Source organism: Nesoenas mayeri (genome assembly GCF_963082525.1).
Source record: "Nesoenas mayeri genome assembly, chromosome: 11".
NCBI lineage: Eukaryota > Metazoa > Chordata > Aves > Columbiformes > Columbidae > Nesoenas > Nesoenas mayeri.
In genome coordinates this window covers 18,321,892-18,342,439 of record NC_137563.1, presented here as the reverse complement: position 1 = coordinate 18,342,439, position 20,548 = coordinate 18,321,892, and the positions used below count along the sequence as shown (strand labels likewise).

Sequence of the window (20,548 nt, the reverse complement as noted above, 5' to 3'; positions counted from 1 at the left end):
AGGTGCCTGTAACAATTCCAGTGAACTTGCCTGTATTATATTTCATTAAGTTTTTCCCTGCCCAACTCTCCAGCCTGTCCAGGTCTCTGATGGCAGCACAGCTTCCAGTGTCAGCCACTGCTCCCAGCTTGGTGTCATCAGCAAACTTGCTGATAGTGCACTCTATTCCCTCATCCAAATCATTGATGAATATATTGAATAATGCAGGCCCCAGTACTAACTCTTGAGGCACTGCACTAGATCCAGGCCTCAACTGGACTCTGCCCCATTGACCACGACTCTCTGGCTTCTTCCCTTCAGCCAGTTCCCAGTCCACCTCACTACCCGATCGTCCAGACCGCACTCCCTCAGTTCAGCTGTGAGGATGCTGTGGGAGACCGTAACAAATGCCTTACTCAAGTCAAGGTAGACCACGTCCACTGCTCTGCCATCATCCATCCATCTTGTATGTCCTCATAGAAGTCAATGAGGTTGGTCAAGCACGACTTCCCCTTGGTGAAGCCATGTTGACTGCCCGTAATGACCCTCTTACCCCTGATATGCCTTGAGATGGCACCAAGGAGAAGTCGTTCCATCAGTTTCCCAGGGATGGAGGTGAGGCTGACCGGTCCAGAGTTACCCAAGTTCTCCTTCCCGCCCTTTTTGAAGACTGGAGTGACTTTTGCTTTCCTCCAGTCCACAGGCACCTCTCTCGTTTCCCAAGACTCAGCAAAGATGATGGAGAGTGGTCCAGCAATGACCTCAGCCAGCTCCCTCAGCACTCGTGGGTGCATCCCATCCGGACCCACGGATTTATGGATGTCCAGATTGCCTAACTGCTCCCTAACCCAGTCCTCATCAACCCAGGCAAACTCCTCCATTGTCCTGCCTTCCTCTGGGGCCTCAGCGGTACGGGGCTCCTCAGGACAGCTCCGGGAGAGTAGACAGAGACAAAGAAGGTGTTCAGTAACTCTGCCTTCTCTGTATCTTCTGTCACCAGGGCACCCACCTCGTTCATCAGTGGGCCTACGCTGCCTCTGGTGTTAGTTTTATCTGCCACGTATTGGAAAAAGCTCTTCCTGTTGTCCTTGACCCCTCTCGCCAGGTTTTTAATTCTAAGGAAGCCTCAGCTTTCCTAGTTGCCTCCCTACACCCTCTGACAACAGCCTTATCTTCTCCCCAAGTGGCCAGCCCCTCCTTCCATGATCTAGAAACTCTCCTCTTCCACTTGAGCATACCCAGCAGAATAAACAGGTTTCCCTGTTTAACCACGCAGGTCTCCTGGCTCCCTTCCTTGACTTCCTATGTGTAGGGATGCTCTGATCTTGTGCCTGGTAGAAACACTCCCTGAACACTAACCAACTATCTCGGGCCCCTTTTCCTTCAAGCAGCCTTGACTGTGGCATTTCCCCCAGCAATTGCCTGAAAAGGCCAAAGTTTGCCCTGCTGAAATCCAGGGTTGCAATTGTGCTTGCTATCCTGCTCCTGCCACATGAGATCCTGAACCCCACCATCTCATGGTCGCTGCAACCAAGGCAGCCCTTGACCTTTACCGCTTCAACCAGACCCCCCTTGTTAGTGAGGATGAGGTCCAGTAGTGCACCTCTTCTAGTCGGCTCCTGCACCCTTTGCATCAGAAAGTTCTGGTCAAGGCACTGGAGGAACCTCCTGGCCTGTGGCTGCCGGCCAAGCAGTCCTTCCAGCAAACATCAGGGGAGTTAAAATCCCCACCACAACCAGGGCCTGTGACTGTGAGGCTGCTCTCAGCTGTCTGTAGAAGGCCTCATCAACCTCCACACCCTGATCAGGTGGCCTGTAATAGATGCCCACAATAGTATCACCCTTGCCAGCCTGCCCCTTAACTTTCACCCAATTAGTCTACTTCTCTTGAAAAATGTATAACCAGATGTTCTTCATGATACTGCAACATCCTTCTATGCTAAGACAAGACTGACAGACACACTGAGGCTTATGTTTGTTTTCTTGCAGAACACTGAACACATTATGAAGTATAGATCGCCATTGCTTATTAAGATAATTCATCCTTGAAAATGATTAGTGCCACAATAAGATGTGGTTCTTCCTTCCTTTTTGCTAAGTATCCTTAAAAATTCAAAGTAAAAAGCAAAGTGTTAAAAAATTTATAGTCAATATTATCCAGAAAACAACCTATATTTTCTTCCACCAATTCAGGAAAATATTATGGCTGTTGAAAACAAAATAAATCTCTGTGAAATTTCCTGGAAAAAGACCATTTAGTTTTTGTAAAGCACCGCTGCATGACGTAACCTAGCAATATATATTTGGTCAAAATAGTAATTGAAATTTCTATCTTAAATCATATGAATGAAAAATGAATACTGAAGTAATACTGGACATAAGAAGTTGAGCATAATGATCTAAGCAAACTCTAAAAGCAACACTGGTTTCAACTTTGCTACACTACCTACCCTGTATAACTCCCACTATATCTGAATATTTTTTCCTCAATGGATTGTCCAAGTTGTTCAAACCATGGATACTGCTATATCCATATGTAACGTAATTCTAACAGCTTTTGTAAGCGTTTTCTTCCCTCTTAATATTCTGTATATACACAACTTGTCATCTGAGATCTTTAAAAAAATCAAGGCATATAGCCATAATTTTTATGTAACACTGAAGACGTTTTTAGGAGAACTGAAATAAAATTCCTGTACAAGTTTCAGTACTTCATTTACAAGAAAGGTGATGCAAACTAACATTAAATGCACATCAAAGCAGGCAAGATAGAAATTGCATTATTTAGAAAAAATGCCCTTGCTTTCCCTCTTTTCCCTCCATCCTCAACTGTTCTTTTAGTCACTGAGAATCCAGAAGCTTTCCAAAGGGAACAGATGGGTCTCATCTACAAACTACAAGAGAAATGTGTGTTTCCAAAACCATTATAACTAAAACTAATAAGGTCACCCATTAAATCACATTCTTGCTGGTTATTGTCTAGTCCCATTCAACTGCCTCAAACAGAAAAACTACCCAGTTCGTTTCTCATCTTCAGGTTGATAATTTTAGTTGACTAAGTACTTCTTATAACCAAGTTTCTCTATACACCGAATTACAGTCCTCTTCCTTACATGACACGTTTATATTACAAGGATTATAGCATTGCTATAAATATTTTCTGAAATAAAGTAATTTTTTCAGACTCTAGAACAAACATTATTGCAAATTTTCTCCATGAAAAGTATAGCAAATACTACAAAATGGTGAAATGCTACACAGTTGAGTCCACTTTGGTTTGGATGAGGAAAACCCTGCCATAAACTGGATTCTGATCCTCAGTGATCCATACAAAATGCAACAGCTGGAGAACAAATTTCCTGACTGATGCCCTCTTCATACAATGCCCATTCACAAGATCAATACTCTTGCCTAGTTGTCCCCATTCAATGTCAACAACATCCATATATCTGACCTTGACAAATGAAATGCTGGATACATAAGTATTTATCAAACCAGAACACAACTGCAAAATTAATTTTTCTACCCAATTTCTTTGACTATGACACTTTTGGCTCTCTGTATTACATATAAGTTACTACTCATTTCACTACTCAGCAAATATTCCTAGTAATGTTATTAAATTGCGATGTAAAGTGTGCCAAACAGAACTCTCCAAACAAAATCTCCTCATTCTAAAATGAGGAGTGAGCATAGTACAAAACACTTCTTTCCCTTTCCTTTAAGTAAGTGTTGCCTTTTTATGAATTCTGCCTGGGGCAAGATCGCATAGGTAGGACAGTATTGCAGTAAAGCATCTGTATTTGCTCAAGCTGAGGAGAAAATCCCAGCCTGGCATTTGTTGCTGTGGGGCAGTCAGAGCGCAGCATCCTCGGCTCTCCTGGGCCACGCGGCTCCTCGCTGGCTCCCACGAAGCACAACATTCCTCCTCCTGCGCATCACGAACAGCCAGGGATGGAAGGCTCTGCAAATCCGCCGCTCTGAAGCCAGTCGGAGGCTGGCAGGAGTGCCCTGGGCCATCACCTACTACATCAAGTATTTGCTGCTGTTTTCTATAAGCTCTGGAGGGTCCTGTGCTACCACAGAGCAGCACGGGACTGAAATCCTACTGTGCAACAACAGGCACGAAAAGGCCTGACCTTTCCAATGTATAGTCGCTTTATACAGAGTGTAACACCGTGCTTAATTAGCTATGTTGCCATTAAGTATAAGCTAGCCGATCCATACATGTGGAAACCCCTTTCGGCTATTGGATGTTCACCTCCCAAAATGAGCCAAAGTGTCCTTCCTGGAATCCAAAAAGTTAACAGGTTTTTTTATCCTCTCTACTTCTGTATTGCTGGATTCTGGCCAAAACTGAGGCAGAAGGGCCAGAATACTGTAAGACTGGTTATTCTTATTATTTTTGTATTCTTTCCAAACCTGAATCCCCAAGTTTGGAAAGAAAAGGCATTCTTATAAGTTTTCTAACCCAATTCTGCAGACCAAGGCAACTTGAAAAATATCTGGCTCTAGCTATTTATCTAAATTAGATCTTCAGAACTTCCAAACACTTGCTTTTACTTGCCCTCTTGTATCAGTATTAAAACAACAAACATGAGGAAGATTATAAAGAAATACCTGTAGCAGCTTATATCACATAATTGCTGTCATTCATTTATCATTTTAATAAAAAAAATCAAGAGCAAACTGAGTATTTTTTATAAACATGAGGTACATAAGGAATATATTCTAGCAAATCAATAGCTAACTATTCTGAAGACTACATATATCTTCTGGATTAACATTTTTACCTGTTTCCAAATAAACAATATCCTGTAACTGCAGAAAGTAATTAAAAATGTTTTTGATATTTATTACCAATGTCAGGAATAACGGTTTCTTGTATATAATCACTTAAGAGATGTATTTGCCAAATTTTGAGGAAGTTTTTAAGGTTCCGTTCTAAACCATGTTACCACAGGAATATTTGTTCATGTTTTTCTTACGTTTCAATAAAACTCCTCAGTAGTTTATTTTTTCCTTCATAGCCTAGGACAATATTTAATATGGAAAACATATGCTGAAGCAGACTATGAGTTATATCAAATGCAAAACTCCATTATCAACATTATAACAAATGGCAGCTTGAAACACAAATAGTTATTAATGCATAATTATAGAGAGATCACATGTTTGTGATCAAATACTGTTCTAATACCACTAGGGATGATCCACTCCAAAATATGGAGAAGATTCAAAATAAGGAAGGTATCTACTTGTTTTCATTAATAACAGTTACTATAAGTGCTTCATACAGAAACAGTTTTTAAAAAGAAAGTAATTGCTTGTCCATAAATCCAACGATATGACAGCCTGCCACTAAGACAAATAGCAAATAATATTCTGAATAGTAGGTTCAGATATTTCTTGGGATTTTTAATATCATTCCCTTTCCCACCTGTCACTCGAAAATGTGGAAACAGAAGGCAAAGTTCAGCTGTTTCTCCCCTGGGAATGAGAATTCTGCACGCTGGCCACGGAAAGCACCCCCCTGCAGATGAGGGAAGAGGCCTGGAACCACAGCCATTGTCACTGGCTGCAAGGGCCAGCAAGAGAGAGGGGGAAATCCAGGGCACTTGGACTTGGCCAGCAGTATTTTTTTTACTGGCTGTGAATATTGAAGACATCCAAGCCAAAAGAAGGGTGCAGCTGTTGGCAATGATCTATCGCAATTACAGACACAGCCAATAAACAATTAATCATATACATTTTTGCCAAGAAAAACAACACATAATATATTAAAGGTAAGAAGCTATTGCTGCGCAAAGTACAAACGACTAGAATTGATGTATAAAGTACTGTAAGACCTTCCGCAAACTGTGCCATGGATTAAACTTCATAATTATATGATGTTCATGACAGCTTCTTCCAGGACAAATGTATTCGCAGCAGAATTACAAGGCCAGAGTTGCAGTGCTGAAAGGACCACAGGTAGTCAACAGATATGAAATGTCCATGAACAAAAATGGACCACAGATGCTTGGCCTAATGCCACTCCTGAAGCAACATACAACCCCTCCTAAAAACATCCTCCCTTCCTCAGGAAAAAAAATAAATGAGTAAAGCAAACTCAACCAGAACCTGAGGCTTTACTGGGACGGGGAATTCTTGTTTGTAGGTGATTTACAGATTGCTTCCACTGAGCAACAGAGAAGAAAAATAGGCTACTGTTGGAAAACTATCTTCAGATGCCAAGAAAAAAATGAATTTACAATGAAGTCTATAGTCTGTAACTCTGTGAATAAAAAAAGTACGAATATTGTTCAACATATGGCCAAACTGTATGCACCACTGTATTACCCAGAAATGACTGAAGTATTGTATACCACCAGAGCTGAGGCAGGATCATCTCCTTGTACTGTAACGATCATAACTGATCACGCAAATGTTCAAAAGAGGCTGGAGTGCAAACATAAACCAGAATAAGGCCAAGGCTGCAATACCCACCCAGAGTTCATAGTCAAAAAAATCAGAGTCGCATGAAAGCCTGAGTCCAGAGCCTTGAATAATCCAACACAAGAGCTTAGGACTGAATGCTAAGGACTTTCATCACTTAGAGTGAAACTCAGAATAAAGATGATGAAAAACACACGTGGCAATATAAGTAACATACACGTGAATGTTCCAGAAGAAAAAAGACAACTATTCATCTCGCATAACAATTTTTAAAAGACCCCATACCTGCAGGTATAAGTACCTCAAAAACTCCTCTATTAATCAAAAAACTGATCATCTCTAGTGTTATTATTTTGCTTAATCATATCTTTTCAGTCAGTTACCAAAGGAATTCATAGGATATTATTCTTCATTTAATTAGAACAACTTGAAAACACTCAGATTCAGGATGGAAAACAAAAAGCATTTCTTGAATACTGCTAAGGCTGAAGCAATAGAACAAGTTGTATATAATTTAATTTCAATGAAAACATAGCAAATTAGAAAGAAAAATAATTAGCAAAGTTAGGCATCACCATGTCTCTGGACAAGAAAGCTCCTTGTAAATACAGAAGAAAAAGCTGAAAGGTCAGGCATGAAAGCGTTTCTCCACCTCTCCCCCAGTAATTTCCTCTGTAAGAAATAATGGAAGCAGAACAGAACTTTGAGAAAACAGCTCGATTTCTCAAAGAAAAACAACTCCCTGCCCCTAAGAAGCTTTTAGAAATTCAAACTCAGCTGAACATCAGCTTTGCTTGTGTGCTGTGCTAGCTATAAACCCTGCATGGCTGGAAGAGCCCTTGAACCCGCACAACCCTGCTTGCCCAGGCAGGCTCTCCCACATCCTGGCGAAAGCACGATCCTGCCAGCGTACCGGCTGTGTACCGGGGGAATGGGCCAGCGCCGTTCCGCACACCGTAAATCAGACCTCGCTGCAAGCGGGACAGAGCGGTGCCAGAAAAGGCTGCGCTGCAAGCCCAGCCAACCTGCCCGCCACCCCGCACACCGAGCTGCACGCACTGACAACCTGGGGCTTTTTAAAAGGAACGTGGGTGGGCTCAGCCAACTATGTCTTTCTATAAATCCTCACATTTTAACGCAGTCGGTCTTCAGACAACAACAATCTCTTTATTCCATCATGAGATTATATTTTCATTTGATCTAAATAGACCTCTAAGAATTTCTTTGTTTTCATTTATATCATGACAACAGAGACAGTACTCTTGCCTGATAAAAAAAACCAACACATTTTCTACATTCACAAACAAAGGTTCGTTAATATTCCTCCATCCTGCTTTGGAATACATCAAATCCTAGCATACACCTTATAAAAATTAAACAAACCCCCGCCACGTTATCTATTTCATATATTTTTTTGAAGTACTTTTCACTTACTAGAAACATTCATAGGCTGCATGGAATTACACGATTTAGACTCTAAAAGTGCCTTTAAACCACAGCATTTAAATGACAGGAGGTGCAAACAAGAGACAGGACAATGATTCAAAGAAGGAAGCTATAAGGATTACCAATGTTACGTGTATTTCTCAAAGCAAACTAGGACAGACAAGAAAGGATAAGGACAAAATGAAGGAGGAGGGGCCTATAAAAGAATAATCAATCAATCTAGGAGCTACAGGTGGGAGCAAATGTCTGAGAGGTCCTTGCAGAGACTCCTCGGGCTAATGAAGTCACCATGTGTTGTCCTACAGCACCTTTTCAGTGGTGGCCTTTGTGTCAAAAGCCCTTTGTGTCACACTGGCTTTGATTCAGCAAAACAATTAGTCATATCTTCAAACATACTAACTGATTCCACTGAAGTCAATGAAACCAAATTGCATACATTGTTTACATCTTTTGATGAACCTAAAGTCACATGAATATTAAGCGAGGGGACAGGAAATCAATAGCATAGAAAATAGCAATGTAAAAAGGGAGTAAAGCTGTAAGTCTGATGGAAGAAAACATTCATTTAAGCCGAGAAGGGAAATGTAGACAGAACATCGTTACTGCACTGAAGACAATGATGAAACGATGGGGGACAGTGAAGCACTGCAAGTTCCAGAAATGTAACGAAGGAAAGAAGACTTTTAGCCCGAAGCCTACCCTGCCGAAAGAGTTTTGCCAGCTATATGCATGAATGTATTTATAAGAGACCAGACAAAAGAAAAATTAAAAAGGAAATAAAAAATGTGGACAGAACTGAATTTGCTTTCACATGATAACCACCGCTTGAAAATCAATAGATTTTTGCTTTAAGAGAAATCTACATCCTTTTCAGCAGGAGACTAATAAATACGCAGAAAACTGCTCCATCATGAATTCTACTTTTCTCCCGGAAAATGTTTGTAAAATTACAAAACCTATAGATGTCATACCAAAGGGAAAAAACCCTAGCTTACGACAGTTTCTTTTTACATCAGCCAAGATCAACTACTAGCATCCACCTGGCCCAGAGACATTAGTGTCAATGAACACTCAGAACAGCTTTTAATTGTTTGCTTATGGTCAAATCATCCAACAAAAATCCTTACTGTAGGAAGACATTTTATATAATCACTTACTTACATCAGTCTTTAGGAGATACTTAAATATTACCTTCTGTGATATACCAATACAGTCAAAATAGACATATTTGAAGTTCTTCTGTGATTTCTCAAATTAATAATACAGAAATCCTATGGTCAGATTACAATTTTAAAAAAGCTCTTTCCTAGGCAGCTACCTATTACACTTAACAGGCTTAACACAAAATGAGTCAAAGATCAAGAGTAAGTTATCTGAGGTGTCAAGTGCATAAGGTTAAAGGTGAAATTTTATTAGGTCAAAGGTGATATAAATAAAATCTTTTATGTCAAAGAAGAAGGGTCACAGACAAGATGTATATATTCTAAAGACATCACAGATGACAAGTAATAACTTTAAGTAGCACAAGTGTGTCCTCACTACAGGTACCTTCACTGACTAAAAAATTGAAAACAGTGATGCATAAGTAACTCTGAATATTATAATGCTTCCCTGCAATACACTTTTACTTCTATATAATACTTTGGACATTTTTTCTCAAGTATTTCAAAACTTAAGTCAAGTTACTGAATGCTTTATTTGTGGGGGAGACAAAGTTTGGCATTATCTATGCAAGCTGAATAAAGAGGTACACAAAGCAGATTGCTCTGACAGTAAAATTGTTTTTCTGCCTTAATCTTAAATTCACATCCAAATATTCCACTGAAAACCACCAGATTTAAGTATAAGATGTTGGATACCACAAAAATCAAGATATCTGTGCCCTCTAGTGGAACTTCTTTTTCACCAGCTGGGCACAAATGCAGCTGTTACAACATGATCCCTTTTTCTGGAAGATGAAATTGTTAAACTATCGAATTAGATGTTCTGAATAGCCTGTAACACCCAATTAAAAGAAAAAATAGTTGGCTATTTTCCTCTGTATTCATCTGAGACAGTCACCCAGCAAGAACAACATTTCAATCATCAGTGGCTAGACAGATACAAGCAAAGGCTACATAGATACAATATAATTTCCATATTATAGACTGCCCACGCTTTTGTGTGTGTACCAACATGAAAGATTTTGGGAAACCTCACAGCGTATATTTCTAGAAAAACAGACGCAGTATGAAGGCTTCTCCCATACATCCAGTTAGGTGAACCTGGCATCTAAAGCCAAATTCAAACCCATTTGACTCCCACTAACCAGTGTAAAAGAGGAAGAAAAACCTGAAAAGACAGTTAATGTACTCTTGTTACAGTTAGGAAAGGACAGGCAAACTGCAACTCAGCAAAAACATATTCCTCCAGACCATGATATCTCTCCAATTTTCTTTTTCTGTTTTTCCAGCGGTAACCACCTGTGTGCACTTCAGAACCTTAGAGAATTAACTCTCCAAAGCTTTTTAATAAGGAAATGATGTTACTACTGGATGTAAGAAGCTGTAAACAAACAGAAGATTTTAACAAATAAAAACAGTAACAAGAACAGTGAAGCAAAGAAGGAGACAGCCAAAAATCAGAAGTACTGAGTAGTATCATTTGAACCAGTTTGGCTGGAAACCGATTTCTGAACACAATGAAGTTCAATCTGAATCAGCTCTGGAGAACTGGCGTGTCCAGCTCTTCGCGACATCTAACAGGTATAACACACAGGCACTCACAGTCTTTTTGGATAAGACAGAACTCAAAGTCTGACTGTTATAATTTGCCTCATATAAAAGGCCGTGACTTAATACTGTAGTTCAATTCAGGGAGCAGCAACAAGAAATTAAATCAGACAACCATTCAAAAGACTTTCCTTCAAAACATCATAGTTTCTTGATTTAGTATAAAATGTCTTCAGTGCTTCCTAAAAATCAGCCTAAATGCCAATTCTTCTAAAGAAGGTACTGAAAACCTAATTATTGTTCATTCTAACAATGCTAATACTTGAAAAGCATTTCCAATCCTACATTTTTGAAGTAGTTTAGCACTACAATGTTCAGCACTATTGACCCTGATGCACAGGACAGCACATATGATAACCTAAAAAAGGACAAAGATATTTTAACTAAGACGAAAGAACAAAAGGAAGTAAAGCAAAATGCAGGCACCTGCAACACATCAGATTTTTATGATGAAAAAATACAGTGAGATGAAAAAAAAGCCTTTTGACTAATAGAAAAGCAATTAGTCCCATTTTATACAGTTTCTTTCCTTCCTTTTTATTGGTAGTCTGTATTCAAAAAGGCACTATTATTCCCATGCTAACACACATATTCTTGTTGGTTTCCTTTATAAGAATTTTCATGACCTTCTTAGGCTACTCAGCTGGCTGGCATTTCAAATTAGAAGTAACATAGGAAAAAATATTACAAAACTTACCACTTCTTCATCGGAAAGCTCTCGTCCTTGTATACTACTGTTTTCTCTCACAGCCTGTTGGTGTTTTTTCCCTTTAATGTGGCTAAAAAGGTATACTTCTGACGAAATCTGTAATGACAAGGACTTCATAGCAATTTTTTTCCTTGATAATTCCATAATCTATAAATAACGGTATTTTAAATGTAACACAATATATGCCACTTTGTCAGAAGTACGTTCAGAATTTCAAGCTAGCCCGCAGTATAATACGATTTTTTAAAGTTCTTGACTTCTCATCTCCTTTTGACTTAGATCTAACTTCATATATTGGACTTCTAACGCACTATCCGCAAGTATACAAGACTCTAGCCTGCTGAACTTAAGTTTCTGTTTCAGCACCGTCTGAACTGATCCCGTGAAATCTCTTTTAATTCAGCCATTAAAGAGAAATAACGCTAAGCAGGATATCAGGCTTTATTCAATAATGCATAGTCTTTGCAAATCAGTAAAACCAGTTATCAACTCAGTGACTGTCTGGCTCTCTCTTCTCCACCATTCCTGGGACATGGGGAACAGCAGACACAGGAAGAGATCAGAGGCCTGTCTAGCAAAGCACTTGGCTTCCAACAGTGACCGAAAAATAAGATCCCAAAGGAAGAGACAAAGCGAACACTGATTCGCTCCTTCAACACTTTTTAGCTTCCAATCAAACTCAGTTCAAGAGGCTTGGAGCTTGATGTGGTTTCTCTGTATTTAGTAACTTTCAGGGACTTTCAATCCAATTAAACTTGTCCAATCATCCCCTGGACTCATATTAAATTCAGATATCCACAGGATTTTACAACAAGGTGTTCACAGCTCAGCCACCTGTCATGTACAGAACCTCATTCTTCCCTTGGCTTTAAAAGTAGCTTTTAACTTCCTTCATTTGATGCTTCCAAATCCTTGAGCCAGCCAACAACTGAGTACTGTCCACACTCTGCTCTAGCTACAACTCTCAACTTCTCCTGAATTGTTCCTAAACCACCTGATTTACAGAACGCAGAATCCAACGCAAGGTGCACTTTACAAGAGCAGAGCAGGGACACAGTAGATGTGCAGAACTCTCACCATAATTTGTAGCTTCAAGGCACAGGTTGGCCTTGCAGTTCCGACAATATTCCCTCCATCCAACTTACCATGACATTGCATAATGAGCACTGCTTTTTTCGTTCATATGGCGTAAGTTTGGGTGCATAATCAGTATTAGCATGTCTTCCACTACTTAATTCAGCTGCTTTCTCTTTTCTTTGTTCAATTTGTTCCATGTGCCTTCTAATACTTTCATCATGCTGAATGGAAAATAATCAAAGTAACAAAGAAAAACACAGTGAATTACAGCAAATGGAAATAAACTGTGCAAAGAAATATTGGAAATTACCAAATATTGTACAGTTAGGATGAACTTCGTTAAATTGAACCTATTTCTTATTTTTGAAAGGCATTAAAAGTCACCACACCTCATAGACATTTTAACATTACGCTATGATTTAAAAATCAATATAGGTGAATATCAATTAATAATCTGTTGCAAATCTTTCTGTAAATCTTTTTGTTACTTTAACATCTCAGTTCTTGTTTTCTTCTTAATGAAACACTCTAGTACAGAATACAAGTTCCACTTTCAATTCTACAAATACGTAACTTGCTGTTTTCACTGACAGATATGAAATCAAAGTACAAATTTAAGTAAAATAAATAATATGTTATTTATCTGCAGTAGCAGGTGCAGTTTGCTGGATACCTCACAGAATCACAGAATGTCAGGGATTGGAAGGGACCTCAAAAGCTTATCCAGTCCAATCCTCCCACCGGAGCAGGAACACCCAGATGAGGTTAGACAGGAAGGTGTCCAGGCAGGTTTGAATGTCTCCAGAGTAGGAGACTCCACAACCTCCCTGGGCAGACTGTTCCAGTGTCTGTCACCTTCTCTGAGAAGAAGTTTCTTCTCAAATTTAAGTGGAACCTTTTGTGTTCCAGTTTGAACCCATTACCCCTTGTCCTATCATTGGTCGTCACCGAGAAGAGCCTGGCTCCATCCTCCTGACACTCACCCTTTATCTTTATCTATCTGTAAACATTAATGAGGTCACCCCTCAGTCTCCTCCAAGCTAAAGAGCCCCAGCTCCCTCAGCCTTTCCTCACACGGGAGATGCTCCACTCCCATGCTGAAGTCCAGGGTTGCAATTCTGCTTTCTATCCTGCTCCTGCCACATGAGACCCTAATCTCCTAAATTTGTACATATACATAAATTGTCCTTGAATTAAAATTTGCGTAATTCATCATTAATTAAAACTTTAATTTACCGTTCCACCATAGAACCTTAAAAATACATAATATCATTTTAGAAGTCTTTACATCTCTTGAAAAATAGTGGACGTTTCTTCAAAATTCTGATACGTTGGCTCTCCACTGGACGGTGAGTTCAGGTGAAGAGCTGCACTACAGGGGGCTCAATCTTTATGCCTATTTTATGAAATATTCAGAGTCCTTCATGAAACAAAGAGAAATAGCACGTCACACTTGACGGCACCAATTTCAATAACTTTAGAGACCACCTTGTGTGGCTGACTGGTGAACTGTGTCAGAGTTTTTACATATTGATTTTCCACATGATTTAATTTAAAAAAAATATTTCAACTTCTCTTGTAAAGTACAAGTTTACTTGTTATCATGTTCAGAATTTTGAAATGAATGAATTGCATAGAGTTCTGTTCCGTTCATACACTGCACACTCTACGTTATACAGCAAGGTCATCGCCTTAATGCAGAAGTCTAAACAAAAATCTCTTGTAAAGTTGTGTAACTCAGGATACTGTACAGTGCACTGTAACATCTTTACCAAAGAAAACACAGAGAAAATAATTTTGCAGAAATTCTCTATTGTTGATGTGTTTTTCAACTAAAGTATCCTTTCATACCTTCAGTTGAATCTTCTTCTGTAGTTCTTCCATGGCTTCTTGTTGAGCTGCAGTAAGAGCTGCCAACCTCTCTTCTCGATCTCTAATCAAAAGATAATAAATAAAGGGAAAACTTGTAATAAGGTAAAGCATGTATAATACTAATCTATGTTTGAAATGGAGAACAAGCACCCCAGATAAAAAAAGAAGCACAAAAACCCCCAACTTAGTTAACAGAGAACACAGATGCTTAAATTTTGAGACAGAGCTCTGAATGACCAAAGAAGTAAGAAAAGCTTTGAGCAACACTGAGCAATGAACAAGTCATTCAAAGCCACTAGCCATCTTTTTAAAAGGCATTCTAAAATTAAAGTTGTTCATGTGACAAAACTAGAAAGGATAACAAAGAGTTATTATCCAAACTGTGGTGATTTTTGTTTTGTGTGGATTTCAGTTTGTTTGGGTTTTTTTCAAACAGAAAACTCATAGAAAAAAAACAAAGTCACTTCAGCAAAAGTAGACAGCTCAGATAAGTAACCTTTTAAAACAAAAAGCCACAGAAAATATAACAGCAGATAGGAAAGAAGAAGGGGAGAAAGCAAGTCTAACGATAAACACTACACACAATTGTTCTTTCAGAAAGTATAAGTGAACTCTTCCAGTCACCATGGGCGTGGAGGGGGCCGAGCAACACATGATGGATGAGAAGCATTAGGTAGTTTATGTGCTGTCTCCCCTGGGGTACATAAAGACAGACTGAATGACAGCCTTTCTTTTTGTTTGAAAGAGCTCCTGACTCACACCATGAGCTGAAACAAATCACAACTAACACGACCCAAACCTAAAGCTTATTTTAGCTATTTCTTTCCGTATGCATTTTAAAATATTTATTTAATCCCACAAACTATGACAAATTAGTATCATTGCCTAGTTTGGATTAATAATATTTGAAACAAAATTCTAAGGTTTCAATTTATAGAGCATCAACTTTATTCCTGTACAAGCCCTCCTGAAAAGCATGCTTTTTACATGATTAGTTTACATTATACAGTTTTATGATTTCTATTGACAAGAACAAAATTTTCCATATTATGGATTTCAGCTCTCTGGAATATAAAATACTCTGAAACTACATCTAAAACCTTACTGGAATCAAGTTTATGTACCGTGAGGGCAGAGGGGCTTTTAAAGTCAGTTTTAAGTACACTATTCCTTTCATATAGATGCCTTAATCACCACCAGATGCACATGGTAAAGCTTATACTGAAGAAACTAAGCAGATATTCCAAAAATTACTCATTCCAGCAAGTATTAAATCTTCAGGATAAGAGTCAAATCCTAGCAACAGGGAGGGGAAAAAAAAAAAAAAGGAAGAAAAAAGGAAACAAAACCCACCAAACACCACCACACCAAATGATACTCTGAGGTTCCACCAAAACATGCCAAAGTCTAAGATGGAAGAGACAGTACAGCCAGCTTCCCATCAAGGTCATCTCTCCCCTAACATGTAAAACAGGACGCTCTGAATCCTCCTCTAATTGTAATGTCAGAGAAACCTCAGAACTGTTTTTAAGGAGATGCAATGACTATGAGTCCATTCTGACAGAACAGAATCACCAGATTGTAGGGTATCACACATACATCCTTTCCTACTTTCCCAAAGTTAGGAAAAAAAACAACTCTCTTGTATAATCAGTATCTGGCAAAGAAAAACAAATGCAAGCACAATGCTTCAGTATCAAATACAGGGCATTTGAACACTGAGTGCTACAGCAGCAACTATAAAGGAAATTTGCTGAAACACAGTACTAACAGAAGGCAAATGGAAACTGCTGTTCTTCACATGTCATAATGAAAGAAATGGTGTGCAATACAGTGGCAGATTTAAAACTGATTAAACAGAGCAAAGAATTACATGCTCCGAACCTTCAGACAAATTCTCACTGTAGAAGACCACAGAAGGCAAAGATGCCAATGGGACAATCATCTCACATCTGCTTACTACGAGGGTAAACTCAAATATCAGAAAGATGTAGAAGCCTTACACATGCAGTGTCTATCTAACAAAAACACTCTCTGTTAGCCCGAATCCTCCTCAAGTGTCTGTGAATAAGATATTGAAAGATCCCTCCCGGCTCACTCAATCTCATTGTGACTTTGGCTCAAAATATTGAAGAAAGGTCCAGAAGTCCTGGGCAAGGGCACAGATCCTATCCAAAATTCATTAGGTTTCAATATCTCATTGAAAGCTGAACCTCTTTATGATGTCACACTAGAATTATTCATTATTTCAGAAGATGAAAGAAGGTGATCAATACATTTCTGCATATTTTATTTGGAGAAAAAAAGTCGTCATGACAACTTCAAAGACAAGAAGCTGTGACAATAAACATGTTTAAAGAACCATTAGCAAACACTTCTTGTCATAGAAAAATGTACCTTCTATTTAGGTTTTATGGAATGTGTGTGGGAGTGGAACTGTTGAGAAAGAAGGAATAATAGGAGGTGAATACAAATAGAATTTGGCAAACTAAACAACAAGCAGAGAGCAGTTTTCCTGAATCAGACTTGAAAGTAAACCTTTCTCACACACCACAATGCCACTCAACATTCCTTCCCTCTGCACCTCATGTTTGGCTTAACAGAAAGAAAGAGAAGAGCTCATCTAAAAACTCCTTCATGGACTTTTGATTATGGGCGAAAACATAAAACAAGTGGCTTGTGGGCAGCAGAATTAACGAAGCCTGATTTCTCAGCTTTCCGCTTCACAAACCTAATCTCTGGTGTCTACAAAAAGGTGAATTCAAATTGATGCCAGTAAGTCCAAAAGTTACTGGAGAGTAGAGGAAATGGGGAACACAAGGACATTAATCTTGCTTCCTTTGAAAACCAAGCTAAAATATGAAAAAGGCAAATTATTAAAAGGTCTTGTTAGCAATAAAACTAAGATTAATATAATAAAATACAGCTTTGCATGCTATATTGTGCATGTATCTAAGGAATTCAAAAATCTATTACAGAATTTATGATTACTCACCTGATTTCTTCTTTCAAACCAATCATCAAGAATATTTTTCCTGTTACTTTCTAAAATACTGAACCTGAAGACCTAAGAAAGTACTTTTGCTATAAAGAAGCTGCAGTTTTCTGGACAGGATAACAGTGAAGAGCAGGGAGCCAACGCAATTCCTGCAAATTACCTGGCCCTCTCCCGTGCTGCATCTTCACGTGCTTTCTCTTTCTCTTGCCTCTGTTGTTCAATCCGCGCTTCTTGTTCTTTCCTCTTCATCAGCAGCTCCTCGACTCGGGCTTGCCGTTCTGCTTCTAGGGCTCTTTTGCGCTCCTAGTTATAGAAAAGTAAATTCTAACTTTTGTTTCAGGAAAAAACAAAAAGGAATTAAGGGAAACTGTATTTTAACATCTGCTTAACAACCCACACCAAGATGACAGAAACACAGACACATTTGCATGGTGGATTTCACTGATCCTGTAAAACTTATGATAATTATGACAGTAGGCATATGAAAAGGAACACGTTTCTGTTTCCTCTCTCAAAGTTGTGACACCAAATCATAACGATTTTCTTATAATCAAATAACAAATACTTTCTAAAAAAGCTTAAGACAGGCAGGAATCACCCACCCAGCATCTAGAATACATCTGCTATAGAGACTTAAAGACTTACTTTTCTCCCTCTTACTGCTGAAACATCATTAAGGAGAAAAAGAGTTTAATTTTCTAAAGTCAAACAAAGGATGTAAGATAGAACGCAACAGAGTGCAGAGCCAAAATGAAAATCCAATATATATTTCATTGTCCCCATGCAATTACAGATATATCACCTGAACTGCTTCATCACGTGCTTGTTTTTCCTCTTGTCTTCGTTGACGCTCTTCTTGTAATTCATTTAAGCGTTGTTCATATTCTTTTAGTTTATTCAACACATCATGACGTTTGTTCTGAGCTTCTAAGGTGTTTATAAATGCAATTTCATTTACCTGCAAATAAGCAGAAAGTGTAAGAAAAGCTCTGAGAAGTTGAAAGAAGTTTCAGTCTTGGTGAATTCCATCCATTTGTTAATTAAACTAGTGGGACATTTCTCCAGAACAGGTGGGATAAATACCACGCTGAGAATAAGCTTTGGTGTTTTTTTTCTCTTGTGTTCTTTGTTTGTTTGTGGCTTTTTGTGTTTGTTTTTTCTTTGTTTATTTGATTGGGGGGGGGGGGTGTTTTGGTTTGTTCTGTTTGGTTGCTTGGTTTTTGTTGTTGGTTTTCTGTTTGTTTGCATTTGTTTTATCTGGTTTTACAGGACAGCTCATGGAATATAAAAAAGATACGTTGAATTGTAGAGTAAAACAAGAAACTTCGGGTAAATTACCAGGGAAATCTTCCCAGTCTTCAGCAACAAGACTTCAATAGTCTATTCTCTCATTCACAAAATATGGAATGCTAAGACCCAGCTCGACAGGTCAGTAAAATACTCAAACACTACTAGAATCCAACTGGTCTTTTGATCTAACTTTAAATATATAGGTGCTTGTTGAATACAAAAGTAAAACCATACATACTATGAATAAGAAATAAAATAAGCAAGTTCATTGTATTAATATTGCTTATCAGTATAGTCTATTTCTGTCCTGGTTTTGTTAAAAACAAGACCGGTTCTCTTTTAGTGATTTTTCTTTCAGCTCAGTTCTTCTAGGTGGCTGTACTGTTCTGAGTTTTAGCCTGCGTGTTTTTCCTAGGATGCTGAACTGGGTGCTGATAAGAGACCAACGGAATGCTGAAGCAGCTCGTGTTTAGATTTATTACTATGGTAGCTAAGAAAGACTGAGTTTTCCCACGTTCTGTTGTGAGGGGGGCATGTTTGAGGAGGAGTGGATGGAACGGGTGACTAGAACTGACCAACGGAAGTATTCCATCTCATAACCATCATACCCCCTATATAAGAGGGTGGTCACGAGGGTCACTCTCTCTCTTTGACCATGGCCGGCATCTGGAGAGGCCCCTTCCTGTCTGCCTGTGATCCACAGGCCTCAGGCCCTGCATCCTGCAATCAGGTTCTGCTTTGCTGTGCAGTCCTGCCCGTGACTTCCGGGGCCTGCGCTGCAGCTGCTGGAGCCGCCAGCTCCGCACACCCAGCTCTGCTGCTGGAGTGACGCCAGCGCCAGATTGAGCACTTGAGATTGGGTTTGCATATTTTGTATATATTCTCCATTTATTAGTAGCATTAGTAAAATCCTTTAAAACTCTCCAACTTGAAATCTAAGTCTCCCTTCCTTTCCTCTTATCTTTCTTATCATCTTTCCCGTCTAAAGGAAAGGGGTGGCGGGAGGTAAAGGGGATAACAGGGAGCATCTGCCACTGTTTATTGCCGCTTTGCCTTAAACCTTGACAATGAGAAAAATCAAACCCTTATTTAACTTAACTTTGATTTAAAAAAATAAAAATTTTAGAACCAAAGTTATTGAGGAAAATAAGAAAAAATTATCAGCTGCCAACCACACTCAAACTTATGACTGAAATAGAAATCCTTCTGCTGTACTCAAAGTTGATGCTGTGGCTGAATCCACAAAAGAAATTAGTAAAGAGAAAAGACATAGACAGATAACAAAAAATAATGCAAAGGGCAGTAAGGTATTTTTGTTGCTTTTTTTACTGACTAGAATCCATCTACAGAATGGATTTCACAGTTCAATAAACAAGTAAGCACTGGGAATTTAGATAACCAACTAGGCAGCAACAGTTACCACGGTCTTCAGCTATGCTACTCATCAGCTACTTCTCTAAAGCCTTCTGGCCCAATTAACATTTATTTCTAGAACATAAGAACCTGAAGAGGCACCAGATCTCATACATTTAAACACACACAATACTTCAAACATTTGCTGTCATTTAGTTAATATGATTACACAAGTCACATTGGTGTCATGAAATAATCATGAAGGTATGTTAGACTGAATCAGATAATCTAGAAATCATTTTAATCCAAGAGACAGAAACAGCAACTAAGTTAAAAAGCTCCATCAGTTTTGTTGTGCTTATCTTAAATACTATGGATGAACAGCTGCAATCAGAGCTGGGACATGTGTTCACTATATAATGCAACATTTTAGTTTTAAGGAGATGCATATAATCTTTACTTGGCAAAGCAATTTTAAAATATTTCATTTATTTTGTGCTGGCTGCTGTTGGGATAGAGATAATTTTCTTTATAGTAGCCAGTATGGGGCTGTGCTTTGGATTTGTGCTGGAACCCATGTGGATAACCCAGGGCTGGTTTAGTTACTGCTCAGCA

The 20,548-nt window shown here is 38.8% G+C and overlaps 1 protein-coding gene across 3 annotated transcripts in view; it reads right to left on the bottom strand.

The window, feature by feature from the left end:
• The window catches only part of SCAPER (S-phase cyclin A associated protein in the ER), a gene marked incomplete at its 3' end in the record, with an annotated part of 144,675 nt that overhangs the window by 82,239 nt on the left and 41,888 nt on the right, over window positions 1-20,548 (bottom strand). For all 3 annotated transcript variants that reach the window (XM_080351439.1, XM_080351438.1, XM_080351437.1), the window contains 5 exons: window positions 18,093-18,248; window positions 17,451-17,593; window positions 14,272-14,353; window positions 12,489-12,641; window positions 11,332-11,439 (listed from right to left, as the gene is read on the bottom strand). In XM_080351439.1, the coding sequence (XP_080207565.1) occupies window positions 11,332-11,439; window positions 12,489-12,641; window positions 14,272-14,353; window positions 17,451-17,593; window positions 18,093-18,248 (642 nt within the window). The remainder of the gene's footprint in view (window positions 1-11,331; window positions 11,440-12,488; window positions 12,642-14,271; window positions 14,354-17,450; window positions 17,594-18,092; window positions 18,249-20,548) is intronic.